At 43.0% G+C, this 27,221-nt stretch overlaps 1 protein-coding gene across 2 annotated transcripts in view; it reads left to right on the top strand.

Annotated features, from left to right (window-relative positions):
• LOC128698287 (uncharacterized) overlaps positions 1-27,221 on the top strand; it is a 134,396-nt gene that overhangs the window by 92,875 nt on the left and 14,300 nt on the right. For both annotated transcript variants that reach the window (XM_070098558.1, XM_070098559.1), the window contains 2 exons: positions 16,126-16,248; positions 17,508-17,700. In XM_070098558.1, coding sequence (XP_069954659.1) covers positions 16,126-16,248; positions 17,508-17,700 — 316 coding nt within the window. The remainder of the gene's footprint in view (positions 1-16,125; positions 16,249-17,507; positions 17,701-27,221) is intronic.

The following is a 27,221-nucleotide window of genomic DNA, read 5'->3' as shown; positions in this document are numbered from 1 at the left end:
GTAGTAGTAGTAGTAGTAGTAGCAATAGTAGTGGTAGTAGTATTAGTACACTATTAGTTGTAGTAATAGTAGTAGTAGAAACTGTAGTAATTAACTCAGTTATCTACGCCAGATAGCAATGGAAATCAAGGACCACAATGAAAATAAGTCACTTTGTCTGACTTTCTTGGGTTATCCTTGGTAATCTACACATATGCTGCTATATATGAAAACTTATGTAATTGTATTTATGTGTACCTGTACCTGAATTAACTTACTTACTAACTCCCGTTTTCTATTAACCTCGTTTTCTGTTACTGGCCTTGGCGTGTGAGAAAACGGAAGAGGGTGACTGGTTCATAATTAGAGAACGTCAGCTGCTGTATGTGTAGCGTAACTGTACCCTCCCTCAGCTGGTAGTATAACTGCACCCTCCCTCAGCTGGTAGTATAACTGCACCCTCCCTCAGCTGGTAGTATAACTGTACCCTCCCTCAGCTGGTAGTATAACTGTACCCTCCCTCAGCTGGTAGTATAACTGTACCCTCCCTCAGCTGGTAGTATAACTGCACCCTCCCTCAGCTGGTAGTATAACTGTACCCTCCCTCAGCTGGTAGTATAACTGTACCCTCCGTCAGCTGGTAGTATAACTGCACCCTCCCTCAGCTGGTAATATAACTGCACCCTACCTCAGCTGGTAGTATAACTGCACCCTCCCTCACCTGGTAGTATAACTGTACCCTCCCTCAGCTAGTAGTATAACCGCACCCTCCCTCAGCTGGTAGTATAACTGTACCCTCCCTCAGCTGTGAGTATGACTGTACCCTCCCTCAGATGGTAGTATAACTGTACCCTCCCTCACCTGGTAGTATAACTGTACCCTCCCTCAGATGGTAGTATAACTGTACCCTCCCTCACCTGGTAGTATAACTGTACCCTCCCTCAGCTGGTAGTATAACTGTACCCTCCCTCAGCTGTTAGTATAACTGTACCCTCCCTCAGCTGTTAGTATAATTGTACCCTCCCTCAGCTGGTAGTATAACTGTACCCTCCATAAGGTAGTAGTATAACCGCACCCTCCCTCAGCTGGTAGTATAACTGTACCCTCCCTCAGCTGTTAGTATAACTGTACCCTCCCTCAGATGGTAGTATAACTGTACCCTCCCTCAGATGGTAGTATAACTGTACCCTCCCTCAGATGGTAGTATAACTGTACCCTCCCTCAGATGGTAGTATAACTGTACCCTCCCTCAGATGGTAGTATAACTGTACCCTCCCTCAGCTGGTAGTATAACTGTACCCTCTCTCAGATGGTAGTATAACTGTACCCTCCCTCAGATGGTAGTATAACTGTACCCTCCCTCACCTGGTAGTATAACTGTACCCTCCCTCAGCTGGTAGTATAGCTGTACCCTCCCTCAGCTGTTAGTATAACTGTACCCTCCCTCAGCTGTTAGTATAATTGTACCCTCCCTCAGCTGGTAGTATAACTGTACCCTCCCTAAGGTAGTAGTATAACCGCACCCTCCCTCAGCTGGTAGTATAACTGTACCCTCCCTCAGCTGTTAGTATAACTGTACCCTCCCTCAGATGGTAGTATAACTGTACCCTCCCTCAGATGGTAGTATAACTGTACCCTCCCTCAGATGGTAGTATAACTGTACCCTCCCTCAGATGGTAGTATAACTGTACCCTCCCTCAGATGGTAGTATAACTGTACCCTTCCTCAGCTGGTAGTATAACTGTACCCTCCCTCAGATGGTAGTATAACTGTACCCTCCCTCAGCTGGTAGTATAACTGTACCCTCCCTCAGCTGGTAGTATAACTGTACCCTCCCTCAGCTGGTAGTATAACTGTACCCTCCCTCAGATGGTAGTATAATTGTACCCTCCCTCAGCTGGTAGTATAACTGTACCCTCCCTCAGCTGGTAGTATAACTGTACCCTCCCTCAGCTGGTAGTATAACTGTACCCTCCCTCAGCTGGTAGTATAACTGTACCCTCCCTCAGATGGTAGTATAATTGTACCCTCCCTCAGCTGGTAGTATAACTGTACCCTCCCTCAGTTGGTAGTATAACTGTACCCTCCCTCAGCTGGTAGTATAATTGTACCCTCCCTCAGCTGGTAGTATAACTGTACCCTCCCTCAGCTGGTAGTATAACTGTACCCTCCCTCAGCTGGTAGTATAACTGTACCCTCCCTCAGCTGGTAGTATAACTGTACCCTCCCTCAGATGGTAGTATAATTGTACCCTCCCTCAGCTGGTAGTATAACTGTACCCTCCCTCAGCTGGTAGTATAACTGTACCCTCCCTCAGCTGGTAGTATAACTGTACCCTCCCTCAGCTGGTAGTATAACTGTACCCTCCCTCAGCTGGTAGTATAACTGTACCCTCCCTCAGCTGGTAGTATAACTGTACCCTCCTTCAGCTGGTAGTATAACTGTACCCTCCCTCAGCTGGTAGTATAACTGTACCCTCCCTCAGCTGGTAGTATAACTGTACCCTCCCTCAGCTGGTAGTATAACTGTACCCTCCCTCACCTGGTAGTATAACTGTACCCTCCCTCACCTGGTAGTATAACTGTACCCTCCCTCACCTGGTAGTATAACTGTACCCTCCCTCACCTGGTAGTATAACTGTACCCTCCCTCAGCTGGTAGTATAACTGTACCCTCCCTCAGCTGGTAGTATAACTGTACCCTCCCTCAGCTGGTAGTATAACTGTACCCTCCCTCAGCTGGTAGTATAACTGTACCCTCCCTCAGATGGTAGTATAATTGTACCCTCCCTCAGCTGGTAGTATAACTGTACCCTCCCTCAGTTGGTAGTATAACTGTACCCTCCCTCAGCTGGTAGTATAATTGTACCCTCCCTCAGCTGGTAGTATAACTGTACCCTCCCTCAGCTGGTAGTATAACTGTACCCTCCCTCAGCTGGTAGTATAACTGTACCCTCCCTCAGCTGGTAGTATAACTGTACCCTCCCTCAGATGGTAGTATAATTGTACCCTCCCTCAGCTGGTAGTATAACTGTACCCTCCCTCAGCTGGTAGTATAACTGTACCCTCCCTCAGCTGGTAGTATAACTGTACCCTCCCTCAGCTGGTAGTATAACTGTACCCTCCCTCAGCTGGTAGTATAACTGTACCCTCCCTCAGCTGGTAGTATAACTGTACCCTCCTTCAGCTGGTAGTATAACTGTACCCTCCCTCAGCTGGTAGTATAACTGTACCCTCCCTCAGCTGGTAGTATAACTGTACCCTCCCTCAGCTGGTAGTATAACTGTACCCTCCCTCACCTGGTAGTATAACTGTACCCTCCCTCACCTGGTAGTATAACTGTACCCTCCCTCACCTGGTAGTATAACTGTACCCTCCCTCAGCTGGTAGTATAACTGTACCCTCCCTCAGCTGGTAGTATAACTGTACCCTCCCTCAGCTGGTAGTATAACTGTACCCTCCCTCAGCTGGTAGTATAACTGTACCCTCCCTCAGCTGGTAGTATAACTGTACCCTCCCTCAGCTGGTAGTATCCCTCCCTCAGCTGGTAGTATAACTGTACCCTCCCTCAGCTGGTAGTATAACTGTACCTTCCCTCAGCTGGTAGTATAACTGTACCCTCCCTCAGCTGGTAGTATAACTGTACCTTCCCTCAGCTGGTAGTATAACTGTACCCTCCCTCAGCTGGTAGTATAACTGTACCCTCCCTCAGCTGGTAGTATAACTGTACCCTCCCTCAGCTGGTAGTGTATGTTCCCATACCTCAGCATGTACGTGTTTTCAAGTTTCTGTGGTTTGCCAGTTCTAAAATGTTTACCTATTAAAGCTGCATTTATTATATTTGTAAACAACTTGTATTTCTTTCCGTTAGTCCAGGATGGGCGGAAACTTCCTTCAGTTCTTGGGTCAGATTTGTGAATTTGTTGTGATTTGACTTATAATATTCATAGTAAGTAGATGATAAATAATAGTAATTATAAGATTTAAAACGTTTTGTTATATGATTAATGTGGTATTGATATTAATTTATCTTTCAATATCTTTCAAAGGGAAGGGGTGCCTGGATGCTGGTAAAGGGCTCTTGATATATGGAACTGGAGGTGCCCTCACCTTCCTTACATCACACCTGATTACCTCCCATTCCCCAGTCGCTGTATAGCCCCTATGAGTTTAGGACTTCCCGCATGAATAAATTTATAATACTGGCTGGAAAGTGGCAGTCGCTGAGATGAATTGCTTGTACAACACCTGGATGCTGCAGAGATCATTCCCACGTTCCACTTCAACTCACTCACTTGACAGAGAAAGCAAGAGCAGCAAGGAGCTACTGAGCCACCTAGTGGGACGTCTGTCTGGAGAACTGCAGGTTGTACGCGACTGCTTGTTGATAAGTGGTCACATATGATCTTACTTACCTTGAGTGATGATTCTAGTAGCAGGATTCATTTTATATTTTTATTTAGCAAAATTAAATACATTAACAGTGTGCTGCTACCCTATTTTGTGTGATAATTACATAGTGGAAATAAAAGCTATGTATCTTTGTCATATTCCATCAAGCAGGATGAACGAAAGCTACGTATCTTTGCCATATTCCATCACGTAGGATGAACAAAAGCTAACTATGTATCCTTGTCATATTCCATCACATAGGGTGTACAAAAACTAAGTATGTATTTTTGTCATATTTCATTACACAAGATTGGGCTCATACAAAGTGTTGTAATGTGTCAGTCTGAGCTGGGATACTTCAGTGGTACAATGAGAATATCGTCAAATATTTCATTATTCTGTTTTTAATAGCCATCATTAGATACACTTTGTTGCACAGAATGAAGCAAACACTGGATCCACAACAAGCTTTTATCGGGTTAACGTTTAACTCAGTGTAGAGCTTCAAGTGTTCTGCTGTACTAGTCTATGATAGTTATACAGTAGAACACCTGCAGTGTTCTGCTGTACTAGTCTATGATAGTGGAACACCCGCAGTGTGCTTCTGTACTACTGTCTTTGATAATTATATAGTGAAACACCCGCAGTGTGCTGTTATACTAGTCTATGATAGTTATATAGTGGAACACATGCAGTGTGCTTCTGTACTAGTCTATGATAGTGGAACACCCACAGTGTACTTCTGTACTAGTCTATGATAGTGGAACACCCACAGTGTGCTTCTGTACTAGTCTATGATAGTGGAACACCCGCAGTGTGCTTCTGTACTACTCTATGATAGTGGAACACCCACAGTGTACTTCTGTACTAGTCTATGATAGTGGAACACCCACAGTGTGCTTCTGTTCTAGTCTATGATAGTGGAACACCCACAGTGTGCTTCTGTACTAGTCTATGATAGTGGAACACCCGCAGTGTGCTTCTGTACTAGTCTATGATAGTGGAACACCCACAGTGTACTTCTGTACTAGTCTATGATAGTGGAACACCCACAGTGTGCTTCTGTACTAGTCTATGATAGTGGAACACCCACAATGTGCTTCTGTACTAGTCTATGATAGTGGAACACCCACAGTGTGCTTCTGTACTAGTCTATGATAGTGGAACACCCACAGTGTGCTTCTGTACTAGTCTATGATAGTGGAACACCCACAGTGTGCTTCTGTACTAGTCTATGATAGTGGAACACCCACAGTGTGCTTCTGTACTAGTCTATGATAGTGGAACACCCACAGTGTGCTTCTGTACTAGTCTATGATAGTGGAACACCCCCAGTGTGCTTCTGCACTGCTTTCCATGATAGTTATATAGCGGGAACACTCGCAGTTTGCTGCTGTACTGCTATATTATACTCTTATATTTACTTTGTGGAAACAGAAGTTAGTCATATGTGAGGGTGGAACAGAGGGGAAGGAAGAGAAGGAAACGTAGATGGATCCAGTGTCTTGTTATTGGCTGGTAGATGAACGGAACGAAACGCTGTCGATAGATTTCTCCACTTTCTTTGTAATTGTGAGAACGTGTTCTGGCCCTGGGAGAGAGAGAGAGAGAGAGAGATTCAGGCAGAATGTGTGTGTGTAATCACTTAATTATGGTTGCAGGGGTCGATTCATGGCTCCTGGCCTCGCCTCTTCGCTGGTAGCTACACTCCCTGCTCCATGAGCTTTATTGTTTCTCTTCTTACAACTCTGCATGGATCCTGTCTCCACTACATCACTCTCCAGAGTGTTCCACTTCCTGACAACTCTGTGACTGAATAAATACTTCCTAACATCCCTACGATTCATCTTTGTCTTCATCTTCTGGTTGTGACCCCTTGTTGCTCTGTCCCATCTCTGAAACATCCTGTACCTATCCCCCTTGTCAATTACTCTCAGTATTTTATGTCATTATCATGTCCTCCGTGCGTACTCGCCTATTTGTGGTTGAAGGGGGTCGATCCATAGCTCTTTGGTCGGCCCAGCCTCTTCGTTGATCGTTATTATCTAGGTCCACTCTCTCCTTACTCCAAGAGCGTTATCGTACCTCTTCTTAAAGCTATGGATGGATACTACCTCCACTACATCATTCTCCAGACTGTTCTACTTTCAGATGTGTGTATGTGTGTGAGTACCGTCATAGACGCTAAAACGTTGTGTAGTTTTAAAAATAGGTTGGCTAAATACATGAGTGGGTGTGGGTGAGTGTGAGTTGGACCTGACTAGCTTGTGCTACTAGGTCGGATGCACTGCTCCTCCCTTAAGAGACGTGTCTGACCTCACTAGGTCAAGGCATTGGCTTAAGCCGGTGGGAGAAATGGAGCTGCCTCGCATTAGGCCAGTAGGTCTGCTCAGTGTTTCCTTCTTTCTTATGTTCTTATGTGTGTGTGTGTATACATCAGATAATGGGAACAGTCTTATATGTACCTCAGTCATGACAGAAGTTATACGCATTAAGAAATTAGAGAGTGACCAGTTGCTTGAGGAATTAAATCCAGGAGTGGAATTATATAGCTCAAGAACAGTGAGCCCAGCTGTGAGTGGATATTACTAGCTCAAGAATAGTGATCCCAGAGCTCTTCCTTCCCTCCTCCCCCGCCCAGAAATTCCCTAAAATCCCAAGGCTATATACTCCAGCGTTTGGCTTAATTAAGGGGGCGAAAAAACTTTATCTCTGGAAATGAGAAACTCTTGTTATGTAAATGTTGGTTTGGTCAATTACTTCCCACAAAGCTGAAAATCTCTTGTGTATATGGCTGGTGTGTGAACTTGGTTCAAGTTCCCTTTACAGTGAATATCTATAGAAGATACCTACCATAAACTGCTGACAAAATATCGAACACAAGACATACGTAGAAGAGCAAGCTTTTATTGTGACTACGTTTCGCTCTGTGTAGAGCTTTATAAAGTCATCATGATAAAGCTCTCTGGAGAGAAATGCTCCAATAAAAGCCTATTATGCATCGTGTGTTTTTTCCTCAGTCCTGCTTACTGGCAGAATACAATCAGTCGGGACTTACTGAATGACCTACCATGTTTGTGAGTGATGAGATGTATCTTTCTAGGTCAGTGGTAGTGGTAGCTTTACCTTCTCCATCTCACTGTTGTAATGCCACTGTTGACCGCAAGAGTCTATATCATTGATGAGAGTGAAGACTAAAGTCATCAGTGTGAGCGTGACTATCGTCGGGGCAAGATACGTCGCTCCCTCCAGGGCCAAACATTATATTATTTCGTTAAGCGTACTCATCCATAGATAATCATTGGAATGAATCCAGTATCTGTGATTCACGTTATTGTAATAATGCGAGTGGAACGAACGAACGCTTTCTTAAATTATTTTACCGAAGATATGATTTACTTTACGAAATTCTCCTGAGAAAATTCAGATCAAATATTGTTTTCTTTCTTGTAATATAATGGTGAGAAATTCAGACCACAACCCATGGTTACTAGTACGAATCTTTGTGAAGTGTGCTATTTAGAAATGATGATCACACGTTCGTGAGATAATTATGCTCAGTTTTGCATGATAAATTAGTTTACAGCAAAGCTACTGCCACCGTAAGTTATACTTAACTAATAAAAAGTAAAGCATTTAACATTTTATATATATATATATATATATATATATATATATATATATATATATATATATATATATATATATATATATATATAAATGAACTAAATACATTTAAAGATGTATTTAATTCATTTACTGTAATAAATGGAAAGAAGCATTATACATCAAAGAACGGACAATGGTAGGCAATGAAAGCTCGTGTGTTAGAATGTGTGATATGCGGACAGCATGTTGTATGCGTGTGTGAGCAGTGTGCAGCAGGAACCAGCAGTAGAATGCGTCTGCTACACTGGTCCTCCATAGCCCGGATGCCTCCCAAACAGGCTACATGCAACTGCAAGCACCATCGCCACCAGCGCAAGTTGGCGCAGCAGGAGACCAAGACGTGGGCGCAGGAGGAAGATGATGGTGTTAGTGTGATGGTTCACCCTGACACACACAGATCCTCAGACTCTTCCATAGGTACTTCTTCCTTAGGTACCTCTTCCTTAGGTACCTCTTCCTTAGGTACCTCTTCTAAGATACTATTTCCTTAGGTACTTCTTCCTTAGGCACTACTTCCTTAGGTACTTCTTCCATAGGTACTTCTTCCTTAGGTACTTCTTCCTTAGGTACTTCTTCCTTAGGTACTTCTTCCATACTTACCTCTTCCATAGGCACTACTTCCTTAGGTACCACTTAGGTACTTCTTCCTTAGGTACCACTTACGTACTTCTTCCTTAGGTACCAGTTAGGTACTTTTTCCTTAGGTACTACTTCCTTAGGTACCACTTAGGTACTTCTTCCTTAGGTACTACCTTAGGTACTTCTTCCTTAGGTACATCTTTAGGTACTTCTTCCATGCTTACCTCTTCAATAGGTACTACTTCCTTAGGTACCACTTGGGTACTTCATCCTTAGGTACCACTTAGGTATTTCTTCCTTAGGTACCACACTTAGGTACTACTTCCTTAGGTATCACACTTAGGTACTACTTCCTTAGGTACCACACTTAGGTACTACTTCCTTAGGTATCACACTTAGGTACTACTTCCTTAGGTACCACACTTAGGTACTACTTCCTTAGGTATCACACTTAGGTACTACTTCCTTAGGTACCATTTAGATACTTAGGTGCCACTTAGGTACTTCTACCTTAGGTATGATTTCCTTAAGTACGTACCTTTTAACCAAATTAGTTATATGGTAAAGTGCTGCCGCAGTATTCTGTGACACATTGTAGAAACATCCACGGTGCGCTGGCACAGTATTCTATAAAATAATTATATTGTGGGACCGAAGGGTAGCTAAGAGTCTTGTCATATTCCATCACAGGATGGGTTTCTCTGCATATGTTCTTACCAGGATATAGTGTTGGATGTCAGATATGTTCTTACTAAGATACAATGCTGCATGTTGGATATATTCTTACCAGGATATAGTGCTGCTACTATTACAATTGTTAATTATCTTTTCCACCCATACAAGCAGCAGCAACAACCTTGCAAATGATTTGTAGCTCCTTGTTCCATAGCTGCTGTCATATTAGTCACCTTATAATTATTATTATTCCTAGGTGGTAGGTTGGTAGACAGCAACCACTCAGGGAGGTACTACCGTCCTGTGGTAGTAGGTTGGTAGACAGCAACCACTCAGGGAGGTACTACCGTCCTGTGGTAGTAGGTTGGTAGACAGCAACCACCCAGGGAGGTACTACCGTCCTGTGGTAGTAGGTTGGTAGACAGCAACCACTCAGGGAGGTACTACCGTCCTGTGGTAGTAGGTTGGTAGACAGCAACCACCCAGGGAGGTACTACCGTCCTGTGGTAGTAGGTTGGTAGACAGCAGCCACCCAGGGAGGTACTACCGTCCTGTGGTAGTAGGTTGGTAGACAGCAGCCACCCAGGTAGGTACTACCGTCCTGTGGTAGTAGGTTGGTAGACAGCAACCACCCAGGGAGGTACTACCGTCCTGTGGTAGTAGGTTGGTAGACAGCAACCACCCAGGTAGGTACTACCGTCCTGTGGTAGTAGGTTGGTAGACAGCAGCCACCCAGGGAGGTACTACCGTCCTGCGGTAGTAGGTTGGTAGACAGCAGCCACCCAGGTAGGTACTACCGTCCTGTGGTAGTAGGTTGGTAGACAGCAGCCACCCAGGTAGGTACTACCGTCCTGTGGTAGTAGGTTGGTAGACAGCAGCCACCCAGGGAGGTACTACCGTCCTGTGGTAGTAGGTTGGTAGACAGCAGCCACCCAGGGAGGTACTACCGTCCTGTGGTAGTAGGTTGGTAGACAGCAACCACCCAGGGAGGTACTACCGTCCTGTGGTAGTAGGTTGGTAGACAGTAACCACTCAGGGAGGTACTACCGTCCTGTGGTAGTAGGTTGGTAGAAAGCAGCCACCCAGGGAGGTACTACCGTCCTGTGGTAGTAGGTTGGTAGACAGCAACCACTCAGGGAGGTACTACCGTCCTGTGGTAGTAGGTTGGTAGAAAGCAGCCACCCAGGGAGGTACTACCGTCCTGTGGTAGTAGGTTGGTAGACAGCAACCACTCAGGGAGGTACTACCGTCCTGTGGTAGTAGGTTGGTAGACAGCAACCACTCAGGGAGGTACTACCGTCCTGTGGTAGTAGGCTGGTAGACAGCAACCACTCAGGGAGGTACTACCGTCCTGTGGTAGTAGGTTGGTAGACAGCAACCACCCAGGGAGGTACTACCGTCCTGTGGTAGTAGGTTGGTAGAAAGCAGCCACCCAGGGAGGTACTACCGTCCTGTGGTAGTAGGTTGGTAGACAGCAACCGCCCAGGGAGGTACTGCCGTCCTGTGGTAGTAGGTTGGTAGACAGCAACCACCCAGGGAGGTACTACCGTCCTGTGGTAGTAGGCTGGTAGACAGCAACCACTCAGGGAGGTACTACCGTCCTGTGGAAGTAGGTTGGTAGACAGCAACCACCCAGGGAGGTACTACCCTCCTGCGGTAGTAGGTTGGTAGACAGCAACCACCCAGGGAGGTACTACCCTCCTGCGGTAGTAGGTTGGTAGACAGCAACCACCCAGGGAGGTACTACCGTCCTGCGGTAGTAGGTTGGTAGACAGCAACCACCCAGGGAGGTACTACCCTCCTGCGGTAGTAGGTTGGTAGACAGCAGCCACCCAGGGAGGTACTACCCTCCTGCGGTAGTAGGTTGGTAGACAGCAGCCACCCAGGGAGGTACTACCGTCCTGTGGTAGTAGGCTGGTAGACAGCAACCACCCAGGGAGGTACTACCGTCCTGTGGTAGTAGGCTGGTAGACAGCAACCACCCAGGGAGGTACTACCGTCCTGTGGAAGTAGGTTGGTAGACAGCAACCACCCAGGGAGGTACTACACTCCTGCGGTAGTAGGTTGTTAGACAGCAACCACCCAGGGAGGTACTACCCTCCTGCGGTAGTAGGTTGGTAGACAGCAACCACCCAGGGAGGTACTACCGTCCTGCGGTAGTAGGTTGGTAGACATCAACCACCCAGGGAGGTACTACCCTCCTGCGGTAGTAGGTTGGTAGACAGCAACCACCCAGGGAGGTACTACCGTCCTGCGGTAGTAGGTTGGTAGACAGCAACCACCCAGGGAGGTACTACCCTCCTGCGGTAGTAGGTTGGTAGACAGCAGCCACCCAGGGAGGTACTACCGTCCTGTGGTAGTAGGTTGGTAGACAGCAGCCACCCAGGGAGGTACTACCGTCCTGCGGTAGTAGGTTGGTAGACAGCAACCACCCAGGGAGGTACTACCCTCCTGCGGTAGTAGGTTGGTAGACAGCAGCCACCCAGGGAGGTACTACCGTCCTGCGGTAGTAGGTTGGTAGACAGCAACCACCCAGGGAGGTACTACCGTCCTGCGGTAGTAGGTTGGTAGATAGCAGCCACCCAGGGAGGTACTACCGTCCTGTGGTAGTAGGTTGGTAGACAGCAGCCACCCAGGGAGGTACTACCGTCCTGCGGTAGTAGGTTGGTAGACAACAACCACCCAGGGAGGTACTACCCTCCTGCGGTAGTAGGTTGGTAGACAGCAGCCACCCAGGGAGGTACTACCGTCCTGTGGTAGTAGGTTGGTAGACAGCAGCCACCCAGGGAGGTACTACCGTCCTGCGGTAGTAGGTTGGTAGACAGCAACCACCCAGGGAGGTACTACCCTCCTGCGGTAGTAGGTTGGTAGACAGCAGCCACCCAGGGAGGTACTACCGTCCTGTGGTAGTAAGTTGGTAGACAGCAGCCACCCAGGGAGGTATTACCGTCCTGTGGTAGTAGGTTGGTAGACAGCAGCCACCCAGGGAGGTACTACCGTCCTGCGGTAGTAGGTTGGTAGACAGCAACCACCCAGGAAGGTACTACCCTCCTGCGGTAGTAGGTTGGTAGACAGCAGCCACCCAGGGAGGTACTACCATCCTGTGGAAGTAAGTTGGTAGACAGCAGCCACCCAGGGAGGTACTACCGTCCTGTGGTAGTAGGTTGGTAGACAGCAACCACCCAGGGAGGTACTACCTTCCTGCGGTAGTAGGTTGGTAGACAGCAGCCACCCAGGGAGGTACTACCGTCCTGTGGTAGTAGGTTGGTAGACAGCAACCACCCAGGGAGGTACTACCGTCCTGCGGTAGTAGGTTGGTAGACAGCAACCACCCAGGGAGGTACTACCGTACTGTGGAAGTAAGTTGGTAGACAGCAGCCACCCAGGGAGGCACTACCCTCCTGCGGTACTGGAGGGTGGTTGCTGGGTGGTTGCTGTCTAATAATAATAATAATAATAATAATAATAATAATAATAATATTATTATTATTATTATTATTATTATTATTATTATTATTATTATTATTATTATTGTTGTTGTTGATGTAGTTCGGAAGAATGTAAATTTTCTTAAGATTTGTATAAGTGACATATACAAGGTCACCATAATACACACATGACTGACATATACAAAGTTAAACCATACATAGTAACTCTCTCTGACCTTTGGGATGAAGAGATTTAACATTATCACTTTGTTTTCTACAATAGTTAGATTATGGGAACACCCGCAGCGTGTGACTACCCTATTCTGTATGATAGTTACATGGAGGAAACACAAAGTGCGGCTTCCATACTCTATGTGTATCACTTTTAGAAAACATCCGTAGTGTGTCTGTTCGTCTCTCTCTCTCATGTACACAACTGGAAACACTAATTCCATTCATCATTTTGTTTCAGTAATAAAACCCGGATGAAATATTTCCTAGTACTGTACAGTGTTAGCATCTAACGAATGTCTGTTTCCTACATCACAACTTCAGCCTCTAACTATAACCTTGAAAACACGTTTAGCTCAGTTGTTTTCAGTTTAGGGGTCACGAAACTTCTACTTTTACCACAGCGTTGGGCTGAGTCGCTTGAGTGACGTGTACCGTACAGTTAATGTGTTATAACTTCGTAAATGGTAATCGAGTTGAATGATCCCCGTTCTATGGGACATCAGGAAAACAAATAACTGTGCTGTCTCTGAACCATATATTATTCTTAATTCAAACACTAATACTCTAAAATTGGTGTGATTATTTCGTTTAACGTGATCACTCCTTTACATGTGGGAACTATTTGTACATTTCCATATTTTCCTATATATAGCTATCATTGTTGCGCATCCCCATTATTTGCATATAATTCAAATTTTGTCATTTGTTTAGTGTGATACTGGCGTGACTGTCACTATTCTTATGCAGTTGATATTTTATGTGTGTGTGTTTGACTTGGGTGTACACTGTACATTTGCACTCCAATAACTGTTTACATATTTAAATCCTATTATAAATCCTAATTAGTGTGACTTGGTTTTCACGTGATTTTTGGCATACTAAGTGTATACACTGAGATGTATGCCTCTTGGTGTATATACATTGATGTATGCCTTTCGGGGTCTATACAGAGGTGTATCTCTCGGTCTATATACAGAGGTGTATACCTCTCGGTGTGTATATACAGAGGCGTATGCCTCCCGGTATATATACAGAGGTGTATGCCTCTCAGTGCATATACATTGATGTATGCCTCTCGGTGTGTGTATATACAGAGGTTTGTAGATGAATGGTTCAGAGAACCGACATGTTGATAAATTAGACACATGTGCAACTCTTGGGTATCTTTATTGAGGAAACGTTTCGCCACACAGTGGCTTCATCAGTCCATACGTAGGAGAAACTTGAAGAACAGGAGGAGAATGAGGTAATCAGTCCCTCAACCTTGAGTCGATGTGTTCAGTCCATCAATCTTGAGTAGAATACTCAAGATTGATGGACTGAACACATCGACTCAAGGTTGAGGGGCTGATTACCTCATTCTCCTCCTGTTCTTCAAGTTTCTCCTACGTATGGACTGATGAAGCCACTGTGTGGCGAAACGTTTCCTCAATAAAGATACCCAAGAGTTGCACATGTGTCTAATTTATCAACATATACAGAGGTGTATGCCTCTCGGTGTGTATATACAGAGGTGTATGCCTGTCGGTGTATATATACACTGAGAGGCTACTGTAATCTTTTTCTTTGGGATTAAATTATTCTTGTCTGGTGGAAGGTTGAAGATTGAGACACTTATGCAGCATATGGAAATCTTTATTCAGGAAACGTTTCGCCACACAGTGGCTTCATCAGTCCAATACAAAGAGGAAGGCGTAAGGAGAGGAGGAGAATGAGGTAATCAGTCCCTCAACCTGGAGTCGATGTGTTCAGTCCATCAATCTTGTAGAATGTACAGCATAGGGCCGTAGACGTGGCTTATATACTGTAGTGAGGTGACGTGAAGCAGATGGAGGCGGGGTCATAGTGGTACCATCCACTAGTCGAAGTAGGTCTTCGTCCAAAGGTTGAACAAGTGTTGAAGAATTCTTTGTAACAAGATCCCATGATGCTGCAGTGTCCGACAGTTGTGATGAATGGTTTGAACCATTCATCACAACTGTCGGACACTGCAGCATCATGGGATCTTGTTACAAAGAATTCTTCAACACTTGTTCAACCTTTGGACGAAGACCTACTTCGACTAGTGGATGGTACCACTATGACCCCGCCTCCATCTGCTTCACGTCACCTCACTACAGTATATAAGCCACGTCTACGGCCCTATGCTGTACATTCTACAAGATTGATGGACTGAACACATCGACTCCAGGTTGAGGGACTGATTACCTCATTCTCCTCCTCTCCTTACGCCTTCCTCTTTGTATTGGACTGATGAAGCCACTGTGTGGCGAAACGTTTCCTGAATAAAGATTTCCATATGCTGCATAAGTGTCTCAATCTTCAACTTGTCGGTTTTTCAAACCATTCATCACAACTGGTGGAAGGTTACGCGCAGACTTCGTGAACCTAGTGTAGGCGATAGTCTTTAAACCCCATTAACGAACCTTGGCATACACACGCATATACACATCGAGAGGTGTATATCACTCACTGTATGTATGCTGAGTTTGCATAAATTTCCACGTTAGGGATTAAATTATCCTTGTTTGGTGGTGAGGAGTCTACGTTCAGCCTTAATGACCGAGGTGTACTCGATAGTTTAAACTCCATTAACCAACTAACCTTCATGTATTTGTGTTTATGTACCTTTTATTTTGGGCCTAATTCAAAAACTGAAAGGTGGGTCACGAGAATTTTGAGGGTTGGTCGAGGAATGGAATAAACTGGTCTAGATGTTTCGAACAAACTCATACAGGTACGGAACGGTAATAAGAGTCTCATCATCTTCCCGCCATACTCTTCCAGCATTCCACCGCCATCTTGACACATTCCAGTAACCATTGTGCATGTCCGGCCACCGTCTAGTAAACATCTTGTCAGCCCGAAGTAACCATTATGCATCCTAACATCCAACCACCACATTATATCCTATCAACATCCATCTACCACTCTACATCCTAAAAGCATCCAAGCATCACTATATATCCTTCCATCTTACCAGTGTTCGACAGCATTCTACCAACATTCAAATCCTATCCTACCAACAATCATACAACCTCCAGTCTATAAACATCCTACCGACCCCACTCAATTAGCATTCAATCCGGTCATACTCCTAGCATCATCCTAGCAGCACCCAGCTAGTATCCTGTGAGGACGCTACTAACTCATGTTGTTATATGTTTCCAGCGTATCCTGACCATCCTGAAAGGGATTCCTTGGACGGTCACCTTCCTGGCTCCTCACACGGCACTGCCAACCCTCCTCCTCCACCAACACCTCCCTCACCTTCACCAACGCCCAAACAGACAGGTAAGTGGTAGTAGTGGTGGTAGTAGCGATGATGGTCATGGTGGTGGTGGTAATAGAACTAGAGGTAGTGGTGACAGTAGTGATGAGGGTGGAAGTAGTAGTAGCAGAAAGGAGTGATGGTAGTGGTAAAAGAATGGTGGTTATAGTTAAAGAGGTAAGAGTGAAAGTAGTGGGTGGTGTCAGTAATGATAAGTGGTGGTGATAATAGAAGTGATGGTAGTACTAGACAAGGTAGTGGTAGTAATTGAGGAAAGGTATCTAGTAGTTTTAGTAGTATACTAATAAATCTTTCAAACGACTTTAGGTAGGTAACAGCTCTTAACTTGTAAATAAAGGTAGGAACTCTTAACCCTGTTAAGATCCTTAAGTTAAAAGAAAGGGGTGGTTGTGGTAATAGTAGAAGGGGTGGTTGTAGTGGTAGTTCATAATTGTGGTTTACACCAACCTAACCAGGCAACAGCAATTAGTGGTTGATGTACCACTATAGCAGTGCAGTATAGCGGATAGCACGAAAGCCTTGTAACCCCAGGACTACTAGACAGCAGGATCAAACCGCGTTTAATTCTTATTGTCAAAATGAGCTCTGTTATGTCTGCAAATGCCGATGTTTACACAATTTATCCGTAACCTTTTGTACGAACTGCGAGTTTATATAAGAGAACTCGGTACACTGTGTACCTGAAATTTAAGTTTCTATTCTAGGCTTCAATTTAAGTTTCTATCCTAGGCTTACGTCTTGTTTGAAACACGTGAAGTACAAGATGGTCCTTAACTGGAAAAATAAAGGTATAAAATGCACACACAATGGTAAACGATACACAAATGAAACAATGCGAACCTTTATTGACAACGTTTTGCCCATGCAATGGACTGCATGAAATAACTTTTTCGACTCGCCAATACTCAACGAGTGGAGAAAGGTCGTGTACAAAAAAAATCACATTTGTCTCTAGCCACAGGGACTTCAACTGTTATAGTCTAATAAATTATATTTATATATAACCAAAATATAACGAAGTTTAAGTTATTTTGATATTTATAATTGATAAGCAAAAATTACAACAGACATTTTAATCAGGGCTGAAGTTTATTAAGAACTGCTAAAGCTTACTCTTGATTAGAATTTCTAAAATATAGGTTTACTCTGTATTGCGTATTTTATACACACTAGTGCGCTTGCTGCTGCAGTCACCACATTCTTGCAATGCTTTGAGAATAAAATTGTTTATTGTGTACTGAGGTCTGGGTTCTTCGTACAGTTAACGGCTTCACCAAGGGTCCGAACGCCAAGAACAAGAAGCACAAGAAACTGAAGAATGAGTCTGACGAGGCGTCTTGCCCTGGCGGAGACCTCCCGGAGAAGGAGAAGCCGAAGAAGAACAAGTTGGAAAAGTACAACAAGGATAGGGACATGGAAGCAGGAGGCGGCTACAGACCAAAAACTGAACCATAGTGAGTACCAGTCGCAGATTGTTATTTACACAGTCGTATGTACAGGTGAAAAGTTCATTTCAAAGCCCAACAAACATTTATTTACTATTATTATTATTATTATTATTATTATTATTATTATTATTATTATCCTCTGCTCCGGGAATCGTGTCAAGGTCCTTTACGTTGTCAGTCATGTGCTTTACCATTTACTTACATGTTCCGAGTAGTTACACTTATTTTTATGTAAATATTTGCATAATTTTTTTTTACATGCAACCGACTATAATTAGGCTGCATTGTAAATTCTAACTGTGATCCTTTTGGAGACAGTTCAGCAGATCAAGGAATAAGTAAGTTTATTTAGATACAGATACACATAAGTACAGTTATTATACATAGTAACATATATATAAATTACCTAGGATAACTCCTTCCCCCCCCCAAAAAAAAAAGTCAAAGTGACTTATTTCCATTGGAAAAGTGTGAAGATAGGCACATTTCAAACTTTATTTTACACATCTTCATGGTGTTTTAAGGTTCTTTATGTATTGTTACCTCGTTTGTGTACTTTAAATTCACATCTAATAACTGTATGTTTTAAGTGACTTTGTAAAAATGCTCTGTTCGTGAAATGTGTCTGTGTTCCCGTTTAGTGTCCTGCTGTATATTGTAGTTACACGTTTAAAGATATATTTTTTAATTTATGTTAATGTAAAAATTAATAATTTTGTATCAAAAGAACCTTTGAAAACTTACCCAACCTTATTATAACAAGCGCAATTTAATTTAGCCTAATCCAGCTAAATATACTTTAAATAAGTTTACAATAATTTAATAATAAATAAACAGAATATACAAGTCTACATACAGACATGTATGCGCAGAGCTCCTGACCAGCATAAAGGAGATCAACTTCAATAACAAAAATATACAGTAGGATCAAATCAACCATGTCCTAAATGAAACAAACTGGAAAGATATCCTAAACAACACGGATCCGAACATTTGCCTAGAAAGAATTAACACTGTGGCACTTGAGGTATACTCAAGGCACATTCTTTTAAGAAGATATAAACCAAAGAGAAACGCTCTCTATACAGGCGAAGGCGAAGAATCACAGAGCTGCTGAAAGGGGCCAGCATATCTGAAATACGAAAGGAGGCACTGGTCAGAGAAATAGCAAATATCCAACTTAAGTTTAAGGAATCATACAAGAGACAAGAAACACAGGAAGAACTTAAAGTTATAAATGAAATTAAAAAAAAAAAACACAAAATGTATCTTATGCCAGATCTAGAGCAAAACCAGCATGTAGTATTGGACCCCAGCTTAAACGAGATGGGACTTAGACAACAGCAAAGAAATGAGTGAGATACTGAACTCTCAGTATGACTCAGCGTTTAGTGAGTCGTTAATTAGACTGCGGATCGACAATCTAAATGAATGTTTTATGACCGAGACTCAGAATTTGGTTAATTCAAAAATTTATGATTATTATCCTAACACCACAAGACTTTAAAAAAACAGTAAATGACATGCCCATGCACTCTGCCCCAGGCCCAGACTCTTGGAACTCCGAGTTCATCTAGAACTGCAAGAAACCCTTTTTACGTGCCTTAAATATTATATGGAGAGGGAGCATGGACACGCGTCATCCCACAGTCACTAAAAACAACAGACAGCCGCACTCCACATAAGTGGCAGTAAAACAATTGCTGTGGTTCGTACGTCGGTTTACGTGTGGCCAGCAGTAACAGCCTGGTTGATCAAGCCCTGATCCATCACGAGGCCTGGTCACGGACCGGGCCGCGAGGGCGTTGACCCCCCGAAACCCCTTTCAAGTATACTCCAGGTAACTGTTGATATAACAGTAGTGACAGTGGGACAGTAAAGGTGGTTAACAGTTGATATTACAGAGTTACCTGGAGAGAGTTCCGGGGGTCAACGCCCCCGCGGCCCGGTCTGTGACCAGGCCTCATGGTGGATCAGAGCCTGATCAACCACGCTGTTACTGCTGGCTGCACGCAATCCAACGTACAAGCCACAACCCGGCTGGTCAGGTGACATTGGTGGTAAAGGTAGTTAACCGTTGATGCAACGGTAGTGACATTGATTGTATAGGTAATTAACCGTTGACACAACAGTAGTGGCACTGGTGGTAAAGGTAGTTAACCGTTCACACAAAAACAGTAGCTATACTGATGATAGCGGAACGGTAGTTTACTATTGTTACAGCAGCAAGTGACACTGATGACTCAGCAATGACAGTGGACCGTCCATTTAACAGTAAAGTGACAATAATTGGAGGTTATGAAACAAAGTGAACACTGAAAATCATTATATATTATATCCCAGTATACTGACTCATTATTTCAGTAACTATTATGAATCGTACATATTATTTTGACTATGGTTATTGTACTGATATATATTTCAACAATTACTACAAAAATCGCCACAATAATGATTGAAAACACGCACTTCCATCCAGCACAAAAATTTAACATTAATGTAGATGATATTAATAACAGTAGATGTATGTATGTGTATGTTCGAGGCTCCCTTTCCACCTTTATGTTTATTCATCGACCGTTGTTCATTACGAGTTCATGGGTATGTATGTATGTATCATTAAAGAATTCTGACAACTTTTAGAATATAAACATGAGGAGCATTGTATCCTAACACAATATGGACAACTAGAAGGAATCGAGAGTCGCTTCAGTTTCGCCTGAGCAAAAACTAAAGCTCAAAAAGAGAACGCAAAGTTTAAGAGCACGGCCTGGAATGATAGTTTCGTGTGGTGCATGAAATGAGGTGTTACTGTGGTAAATAAGAAATGGCTAAGGCCTGACATGTCTAAGTTGTTGAGAAGTGTCGATGATGAGATGACTAGATCAACTCAAGAAGTAGATTAAGTTTGAACCATCGGCCAGACACACCTACAACTACCAAGCTAACGATCTTAGCCAACTGGAATACAAACGTAGCTCCACCCATGTACTACTACACCTGACCTAAACTCTCTCTTCGCTTCATTTGATCTCTTTCCACTATATAAGCACAGCTTTCAGTAAGTTTTGTATAGGATAGACAAAACTCCAAGTGGGTGGAATTTTTCCTTTAAATAAATGTAGTAAATGCTGCATGTGTCTTTACCCTATAAACACTACTGGGCTGATAGACCTCAGCCATCCAGGCAGCAGGCTAGTAAACAGCAATATCCAGGAAGGTACTACGTGTACTCATCTCTCATATAAGTGTGAAACGGAAACCTGTTATTTGTTGAAAACCTCTGTCACGTAGAGAGCGAGGAGGGTTTATATAATTATAACTTAGACCATGAAAGTATGACACGCGTGCCTGCAAACACTCATGCACACAACTGTTTTAATTAACACAGAGCACGGAAAAAATGAATGTTGAAATTAAAAAAAAAAAAGCGTGTTGTAGTGTCACCATCAGGGATCCTTTGGTGGTATTTATGTTGTTCCTTGAATAGTGCCGTCCTCCATGTTCACACGCATGTGAGCCACTACTCGCATGCTAACTCTGCTGAGATACATTAATAGAAAGTTTAATGGTGAGTTGATGTATTTATTGTGCTGGGGCTGTACTTCTTGTTTTGCATGAGCATGGGGACCATCCAACACGTGGGCAGTTGTGATGAATGGTTTACAAAACCGACAAGTTGAAGAATTGAGACACTATGCAACACACGGAAATCTTTACTGAAGAAACGTTTCACCACACAGTGGTTTCATCAGTCCAGTACAAAGTAGAAATGAGTAAGGAGAGGAGGAGATTGAGGTAATCAGTCCCTCAGCCTGGAATCGATGTGTTCAGTCCATCACTCTTTCAGGAAGTACAGCATAGGGCCAGAGAGGTGGCTTATATACTGCAGTCAGGTAAGTCGAAGCAGGAGGAGGCGGGATCACTGTGGGACCTTCCACTAGTGTTAGTAGGTCGTCGTCCAGAGGTTGGACAAGCGTTGAAGAAGTACCGGTTAGTGTGAGGTAAGTAAACACACACACACACACAAACCAATGGAGGGAATTAATGAAATGGATTTAAAGAGCAATAAATGTTGGAACAATTGAAAATTATCCAGTAATATATAATGAATTAATTATTGAAGACGAGACACAACGAACATAGCTCTACTCCTGTAGCTAAAAACAAAAATGTGAAATTGCACCCACCCATTCACGAGAAGATGGGAATATAGTAGACGGGTCATATATTATTATTATTATTATTATAATGAAAAGAAGCGCAAAACCTACAAGGGTTATACAGCGCAGCGGTCATATCGTATAGCATTATTGACTAGAAGTAATGGCGGAGAAGCACATCTGACCCAGTGTCTGAATTCGAGTTAGCGTTCTTTCGACATTCTCGTCCACCGTCTTCTTTACTGGCTGGAGTAAGGTAAAATACTGTTGTTGTATCTATTTTCATTAATAAAAAAATCCCCAAGCATCATTCCTGCGGCTGTCTTCACATCACATTTATCTTAAATGTTTTCAAATAGTCATCGTTTCTGTGAATACTGCACCGTGCGTGAGGAACCGTGTTAGTCCAGCACGAACTCTGATCTTCCGTTAGTGTGGTGTGTGCTGGTGCGAGTAGTTACTGTGATATTCGTGTCTAGTGTTGCGGGAGAGATGAACATCACTAACGGTCAAATGATGGAGAGGAGGAGGGGGGGATGACATTTTCCAGGCAGCGCACTGGCGTTCACACCTCACGGGAAGCCGTGCTTGTAGTGATAGTTTCAGTGAGTTGTGTTAGTCACGAGGCAGGCGGCGCTCCTTACAGTTACGCACATAACGCCACCATTGCTACACTTACAACTACTGCCACGGATTGTTCTATAGTCGAAGTGCAACAACAAGCCTAGAAACTGCTATATTGTCTTCAGCTAATAACCAGTGTGTAATGTGCCCAGTGAGTGGGATTCACTCTGCATCCGTGTTAAAAAGTTGTATCATTCAGTGTACCCTTGACAAGTGGTAAATGCAGATGCTGAGTATGTACACCGATAAGTATGTATCTCATAATAAATACGCAAAGTTTAGCTTAATCTTTGTCTCAGAGATTAAAGATTCATAATTGTGCGCAGTCTTAATGATCCAGGTGTATTATTAAATCCTGACACAAGAAGTGGATGCAAGAAGTCTTGTGGATCAAGGACAGATTAATGGTGAAACTCTATGGCCCCAAGTATGTGAGCATCACAACTTAAAAGTACGAAGAAACACAGACTTGAGCTTTTGACGAGACAGTGATTCTCTGCTGCTGGCGGTGTAAGAAACGGTGATTCTGCAGTAGTGCTTTGTACATCGGGAAGCGTTTAAGGTCATACATAAGTGATGAAAATGACATGCTCACTGAAGTAAACAAATTGATCATAAATGCCCTAATATTTGGTGTCGAGAATAACTAGCCGGAAGACTATTTTCATAGAAAATAATGGTTTTGTAAAAGAAAAGTATAGCCATTGAGCACAAGGCCAACTGAAAGTTCATCCTTAATATGAGCGTTTACTTGTAAATAAGGCAAGGAACTTGAGAACTCAGTAAGAGAACAGAGTATTCCACATGGAGTAAAACCTAGTTCTCTTGCTCAAAGATTAGTTGTGCTAGAGTGAAGCCTAGTTCTCCTCCAGACATGAAGCTTAATTCTGTTCTAGGCATGAAGACTAGTTCTGCTTTAGACATGAAATGAAGTTTAGGTATGTTCTAGACATGGAGTGAAACCTAGTTCTCCCTCTCAAAGACATATGAAGTGAAGCCGATTCTGATCAAACTAGTGTAGTGCCTAATTATTTCATCCAGTCCCTCAAACACCAGCATCTTACACATGGCGGCTAAATTCTACCCTGATAATTTACGTGGTTTGAGTGTGTCTGAGCTGAGCAGGGTGTTGGCTCCGTGTGACCGCTACGATCACTACCTAGAGTATGAACCTGCTGCCTTCTCCATCTCCACAGAGGACCTTCAAATATACAAGCAAAAGATCAGGTTAGTTATTATTATTCCCTTCAAGGGATGCTGGTGAAGTCCTCTTGATTCAAAGAATTGGAACTGTTCTTACTTTCCTTAAACCGTATCTGATTGTCTTTCTGACACTGAAACAAATGTTAAAGCATTCGTCAAGGTTATTTGACACTGATCTTGATCACAAGATTTGAAGCTTTTGGTGAATATAATAATAATAAAAATTGTCACAGGATGACCCGTTTAGTGATGTGATTCATAGCTTTTGTTGTCAGTTTCTAAGTCGGAAGAGATCCCCCTAACACAAGTATTCGTCATAAGACCCGTTCAGTGATGGCAGCACTGAAAGGCGCGGCAATATGGTGTATTGTCTTTCTGTTTTGCAATAGTGGATACATCTGCTGTGCGTTAGTAGCATATTCTATATGACAATTAATTAGTGGGAACAAAAGCCTGCTATGTTTCCCTGTTATGTTCCATCACATAAGATGGGTTTTTTACATCGTGATGAGTCTTTCAGCCGCTTGAGTTAAGACTTCAGTAGGGCAATGAAAATATTAAACATTTCATTAAGAGGTCAGGAGCTAGTGTCAAGAAGCACGTGAAGGTAGAGAAGTCAATGGTCCCATGACCAGCCACGGCAGTAGTAACCGCTGGCTTACCCATGATGGACTCACAGATGCTGTTAGTTTATTCCTCAAGTCAAATCAGCTGATACCGCCGTTATCCTTTGACCCAGTCAATGCTTTTTGGAGAGTCCCATGGCTGTGACTGCTGGAAAAATTTGCAAAAACTTCCCTTTTTTTTTTCCAGCCCTTCCATGCATCAATCCTTTATTATTACCAGCCCCTTTATGATCCTTGCGGGTTCATCACTTCCCAAGAATATAATAATCATATTTACAACCAACCCCTATCTAATGTTTTCTTCAATTTATTACCTCTTCATCTCGCTCCTGATGTAAACGTATGGTGACAGAAAGCAACCGAGATAGACACCATAATGTGGGTCACTTTCAGTGTTTGTTCTCAGGACTATATTCGTCCGTGAAACTTAAAAAAAAGCTGTAATATAGCTTAAAGGAGAAAGCTCTCGAGAAGGAAGTGTGCAAATAGATGCGTATGAAATGAAATAGAAAGAGGCATTAAATGAAACTTAGAGAAAAAACTATAGGGCTAAAGAAGATAGGAGCAATAAAGATGTGGAAGAAACAAAAGTTTGGTATAGAATGAAGAGTATGAGGTATAAAAAACTAGTTGGTGGTATGAGGACTTGCAAAGAATCCAGAAGACTTTAAAGACACTAGCTTAGAGCGACTCCTATCATGGCCTCCTGCCGGATCCCGCTCTTCCACTACAATTATCGTGGAAGCAGCCGCCAGACAGTCATGTATATAATACTTTCCTGTAGGAAGTTGATAACCTTCTGGGGAATGTGTATCGTGATGATTAACGTGGTTAAATAGTTGGGGTTGGATAGTGGCTGTGTCAGTGGCGGGTAAATACACGAACAGTTAGCCTAGCGTTAGTCACCCTAACTATTCTGGACTAATGTTTGGTTTGGCTAAATAACCTGACCGTTATTAACTTGGGTACTTGACTATCCACATGAGTTCAGATTTTTTGTGAAAATAATAATAATAATAATATTTACAACTTTTTGAGCGAGAAGGGACTTTGTTAATATTAGATTAAACATTATTATCACGCTGGTCTTAATAAGCAAGATTCCCACCATCCATTCTCATTTAAAAGGTTGTCAGTTTTCAGTTTAATTTAGCTGCTAAGTTTCTGGAGCATAATCACATCATGAACGTCTTGTATAAAAAATAACTTTAATATATATATATATATATATATATATATATATATATATATATATATATATATATATATATATATATATATATTAATATTATATATATATATATATATATATATATATATATATATATATATATATATATATATATATATATATATATATATATATATATTGTGGAAAATTGCATTTATCTGAATGTAACTAATTATGTACATAACAGTAAATGACAACAAAAATAATTATTATTTATCAAATAGCCCCACTCCACAAAGGGGGCAGTAAAGCAACAGCAAAGAACTACAGACCAATAGCACTAACATCCCATATCATAAAAATCTTTGAAAGAGTCCTAAGAAGCAAGATCACCACCCATCTAGAAACCCATCAGTTACACAACCCAGGGCAACATGGGTTTAGAACAGGTCGCTCCTGTCTGTCTCAACTATTGGATCACTACGACAAGGTCCTAAATGCACTAGAAGACAAAAAGAATGCAGATGTAATATATACAGACTTTGCAAAAGCCTTCGACAAGTGTGACCATGGCGTAATAGCGCACAAAATGCGTGCTAAAGGAATAACAGGAAAAGTCGGTCGATGGATCTATAATTTCCTCACTAACAGAACACAGAGAGTAGTCGTCAACAGAGTAAAGTCCGAGGCAGCTACGGTGAAAAGCTCTGTTCCACAAGGCACAGTACTCGCTCCCATCTTGTTCCTCATCCTCATATCCGACATAGACAAGGATGTCAGCCACAGCACCGTGTCTTCCTTTGCAGATGACACCCGAATCTGCATGACAGTGTCTTCCATTGCAGACACTGCAAAGCTCCAGGCGGACATCAACCAAATCTTTCAGTGGGCTGCAGAAAACAATATGAAGTTCAACGATGAGAAATTTCAATTACTCAGATATGGTAAACATGAGGAAATTAAATCTTCATCAGAGTACAAAACAAATTCTGGCCACAAAATAGAGCGAAATACCAACGTCAAAGACCTGGGAGTGATCATGTCGGAGGATCTCACCTTCAAGGACCATAACATTGTATCAATCGCATCTGCTAGAAAAATGACAGGATGGATAATGAGAACCTTCAAAACTAGGGAGGCCAAGCCCATGATGACACTCTTCAGGTCACTTGTTCTATCTAGGCTGGAATATTGCTGCACACTAACAGCACCTTTCAAGGCAGGTGAAATTGCCGACCTAGAAAATGTACAGAGAACTTTCACGGCGCGCATAACGGAGATAAAACACCTCAATTACTGGGAGCGCTTGAGGTTCCTAAACCTGTATTCCCTGGAACGCAGGAGGGAGAGATACATGATTATATACACCTGGAAAATCCTAGAGGGACTAGTACCGAACTTGCACACGAAAATCACTCACTACGAAAGCAAAAGACTTGGCAGACGATGCAACATCCCCCCAATGAAAAGCAGGGGTGTCACTAGCACGTTAAGAGACCATACAATAAGTGTCAGGGGCCCGAGACTGTTCAACTGCCTCCCAGCACACATAAGGGGGATTACCAACAGACCCCTGGCAGTCTTCAAGCTGGCACTGGACAAGCACCTAAAGTCAGTTCCTGATCAGCCGGGCTGTGGCTCGTACGTTGGTTTGCGTGCAGCCAGCAGCAACAGCCTGGTTGATCAGGCTCTGATCCACCAGGAGGCCTGGTCACAGACCGGGCCGCGGGGGCGTTGACC

Source organism: Cherax quadricarinatus, chromosome 63, assembly GCF_038502225.1.
Source record: "Cherax quadricarinatus isolate ZL_2023a chromosome 63, ASM3850222v1, whole genome shotgun sequence".
NCBI lineage: Eukaryota > Metazoa > Arthropoda > Malacostraca > Decapoda > Parastacidae > Cherax > Cherax quadricarinatus.
Note: the sequence above shows the minus strand (reverse complement) of the source record. Positions and strands in the feature narration are given on the sequence as shown.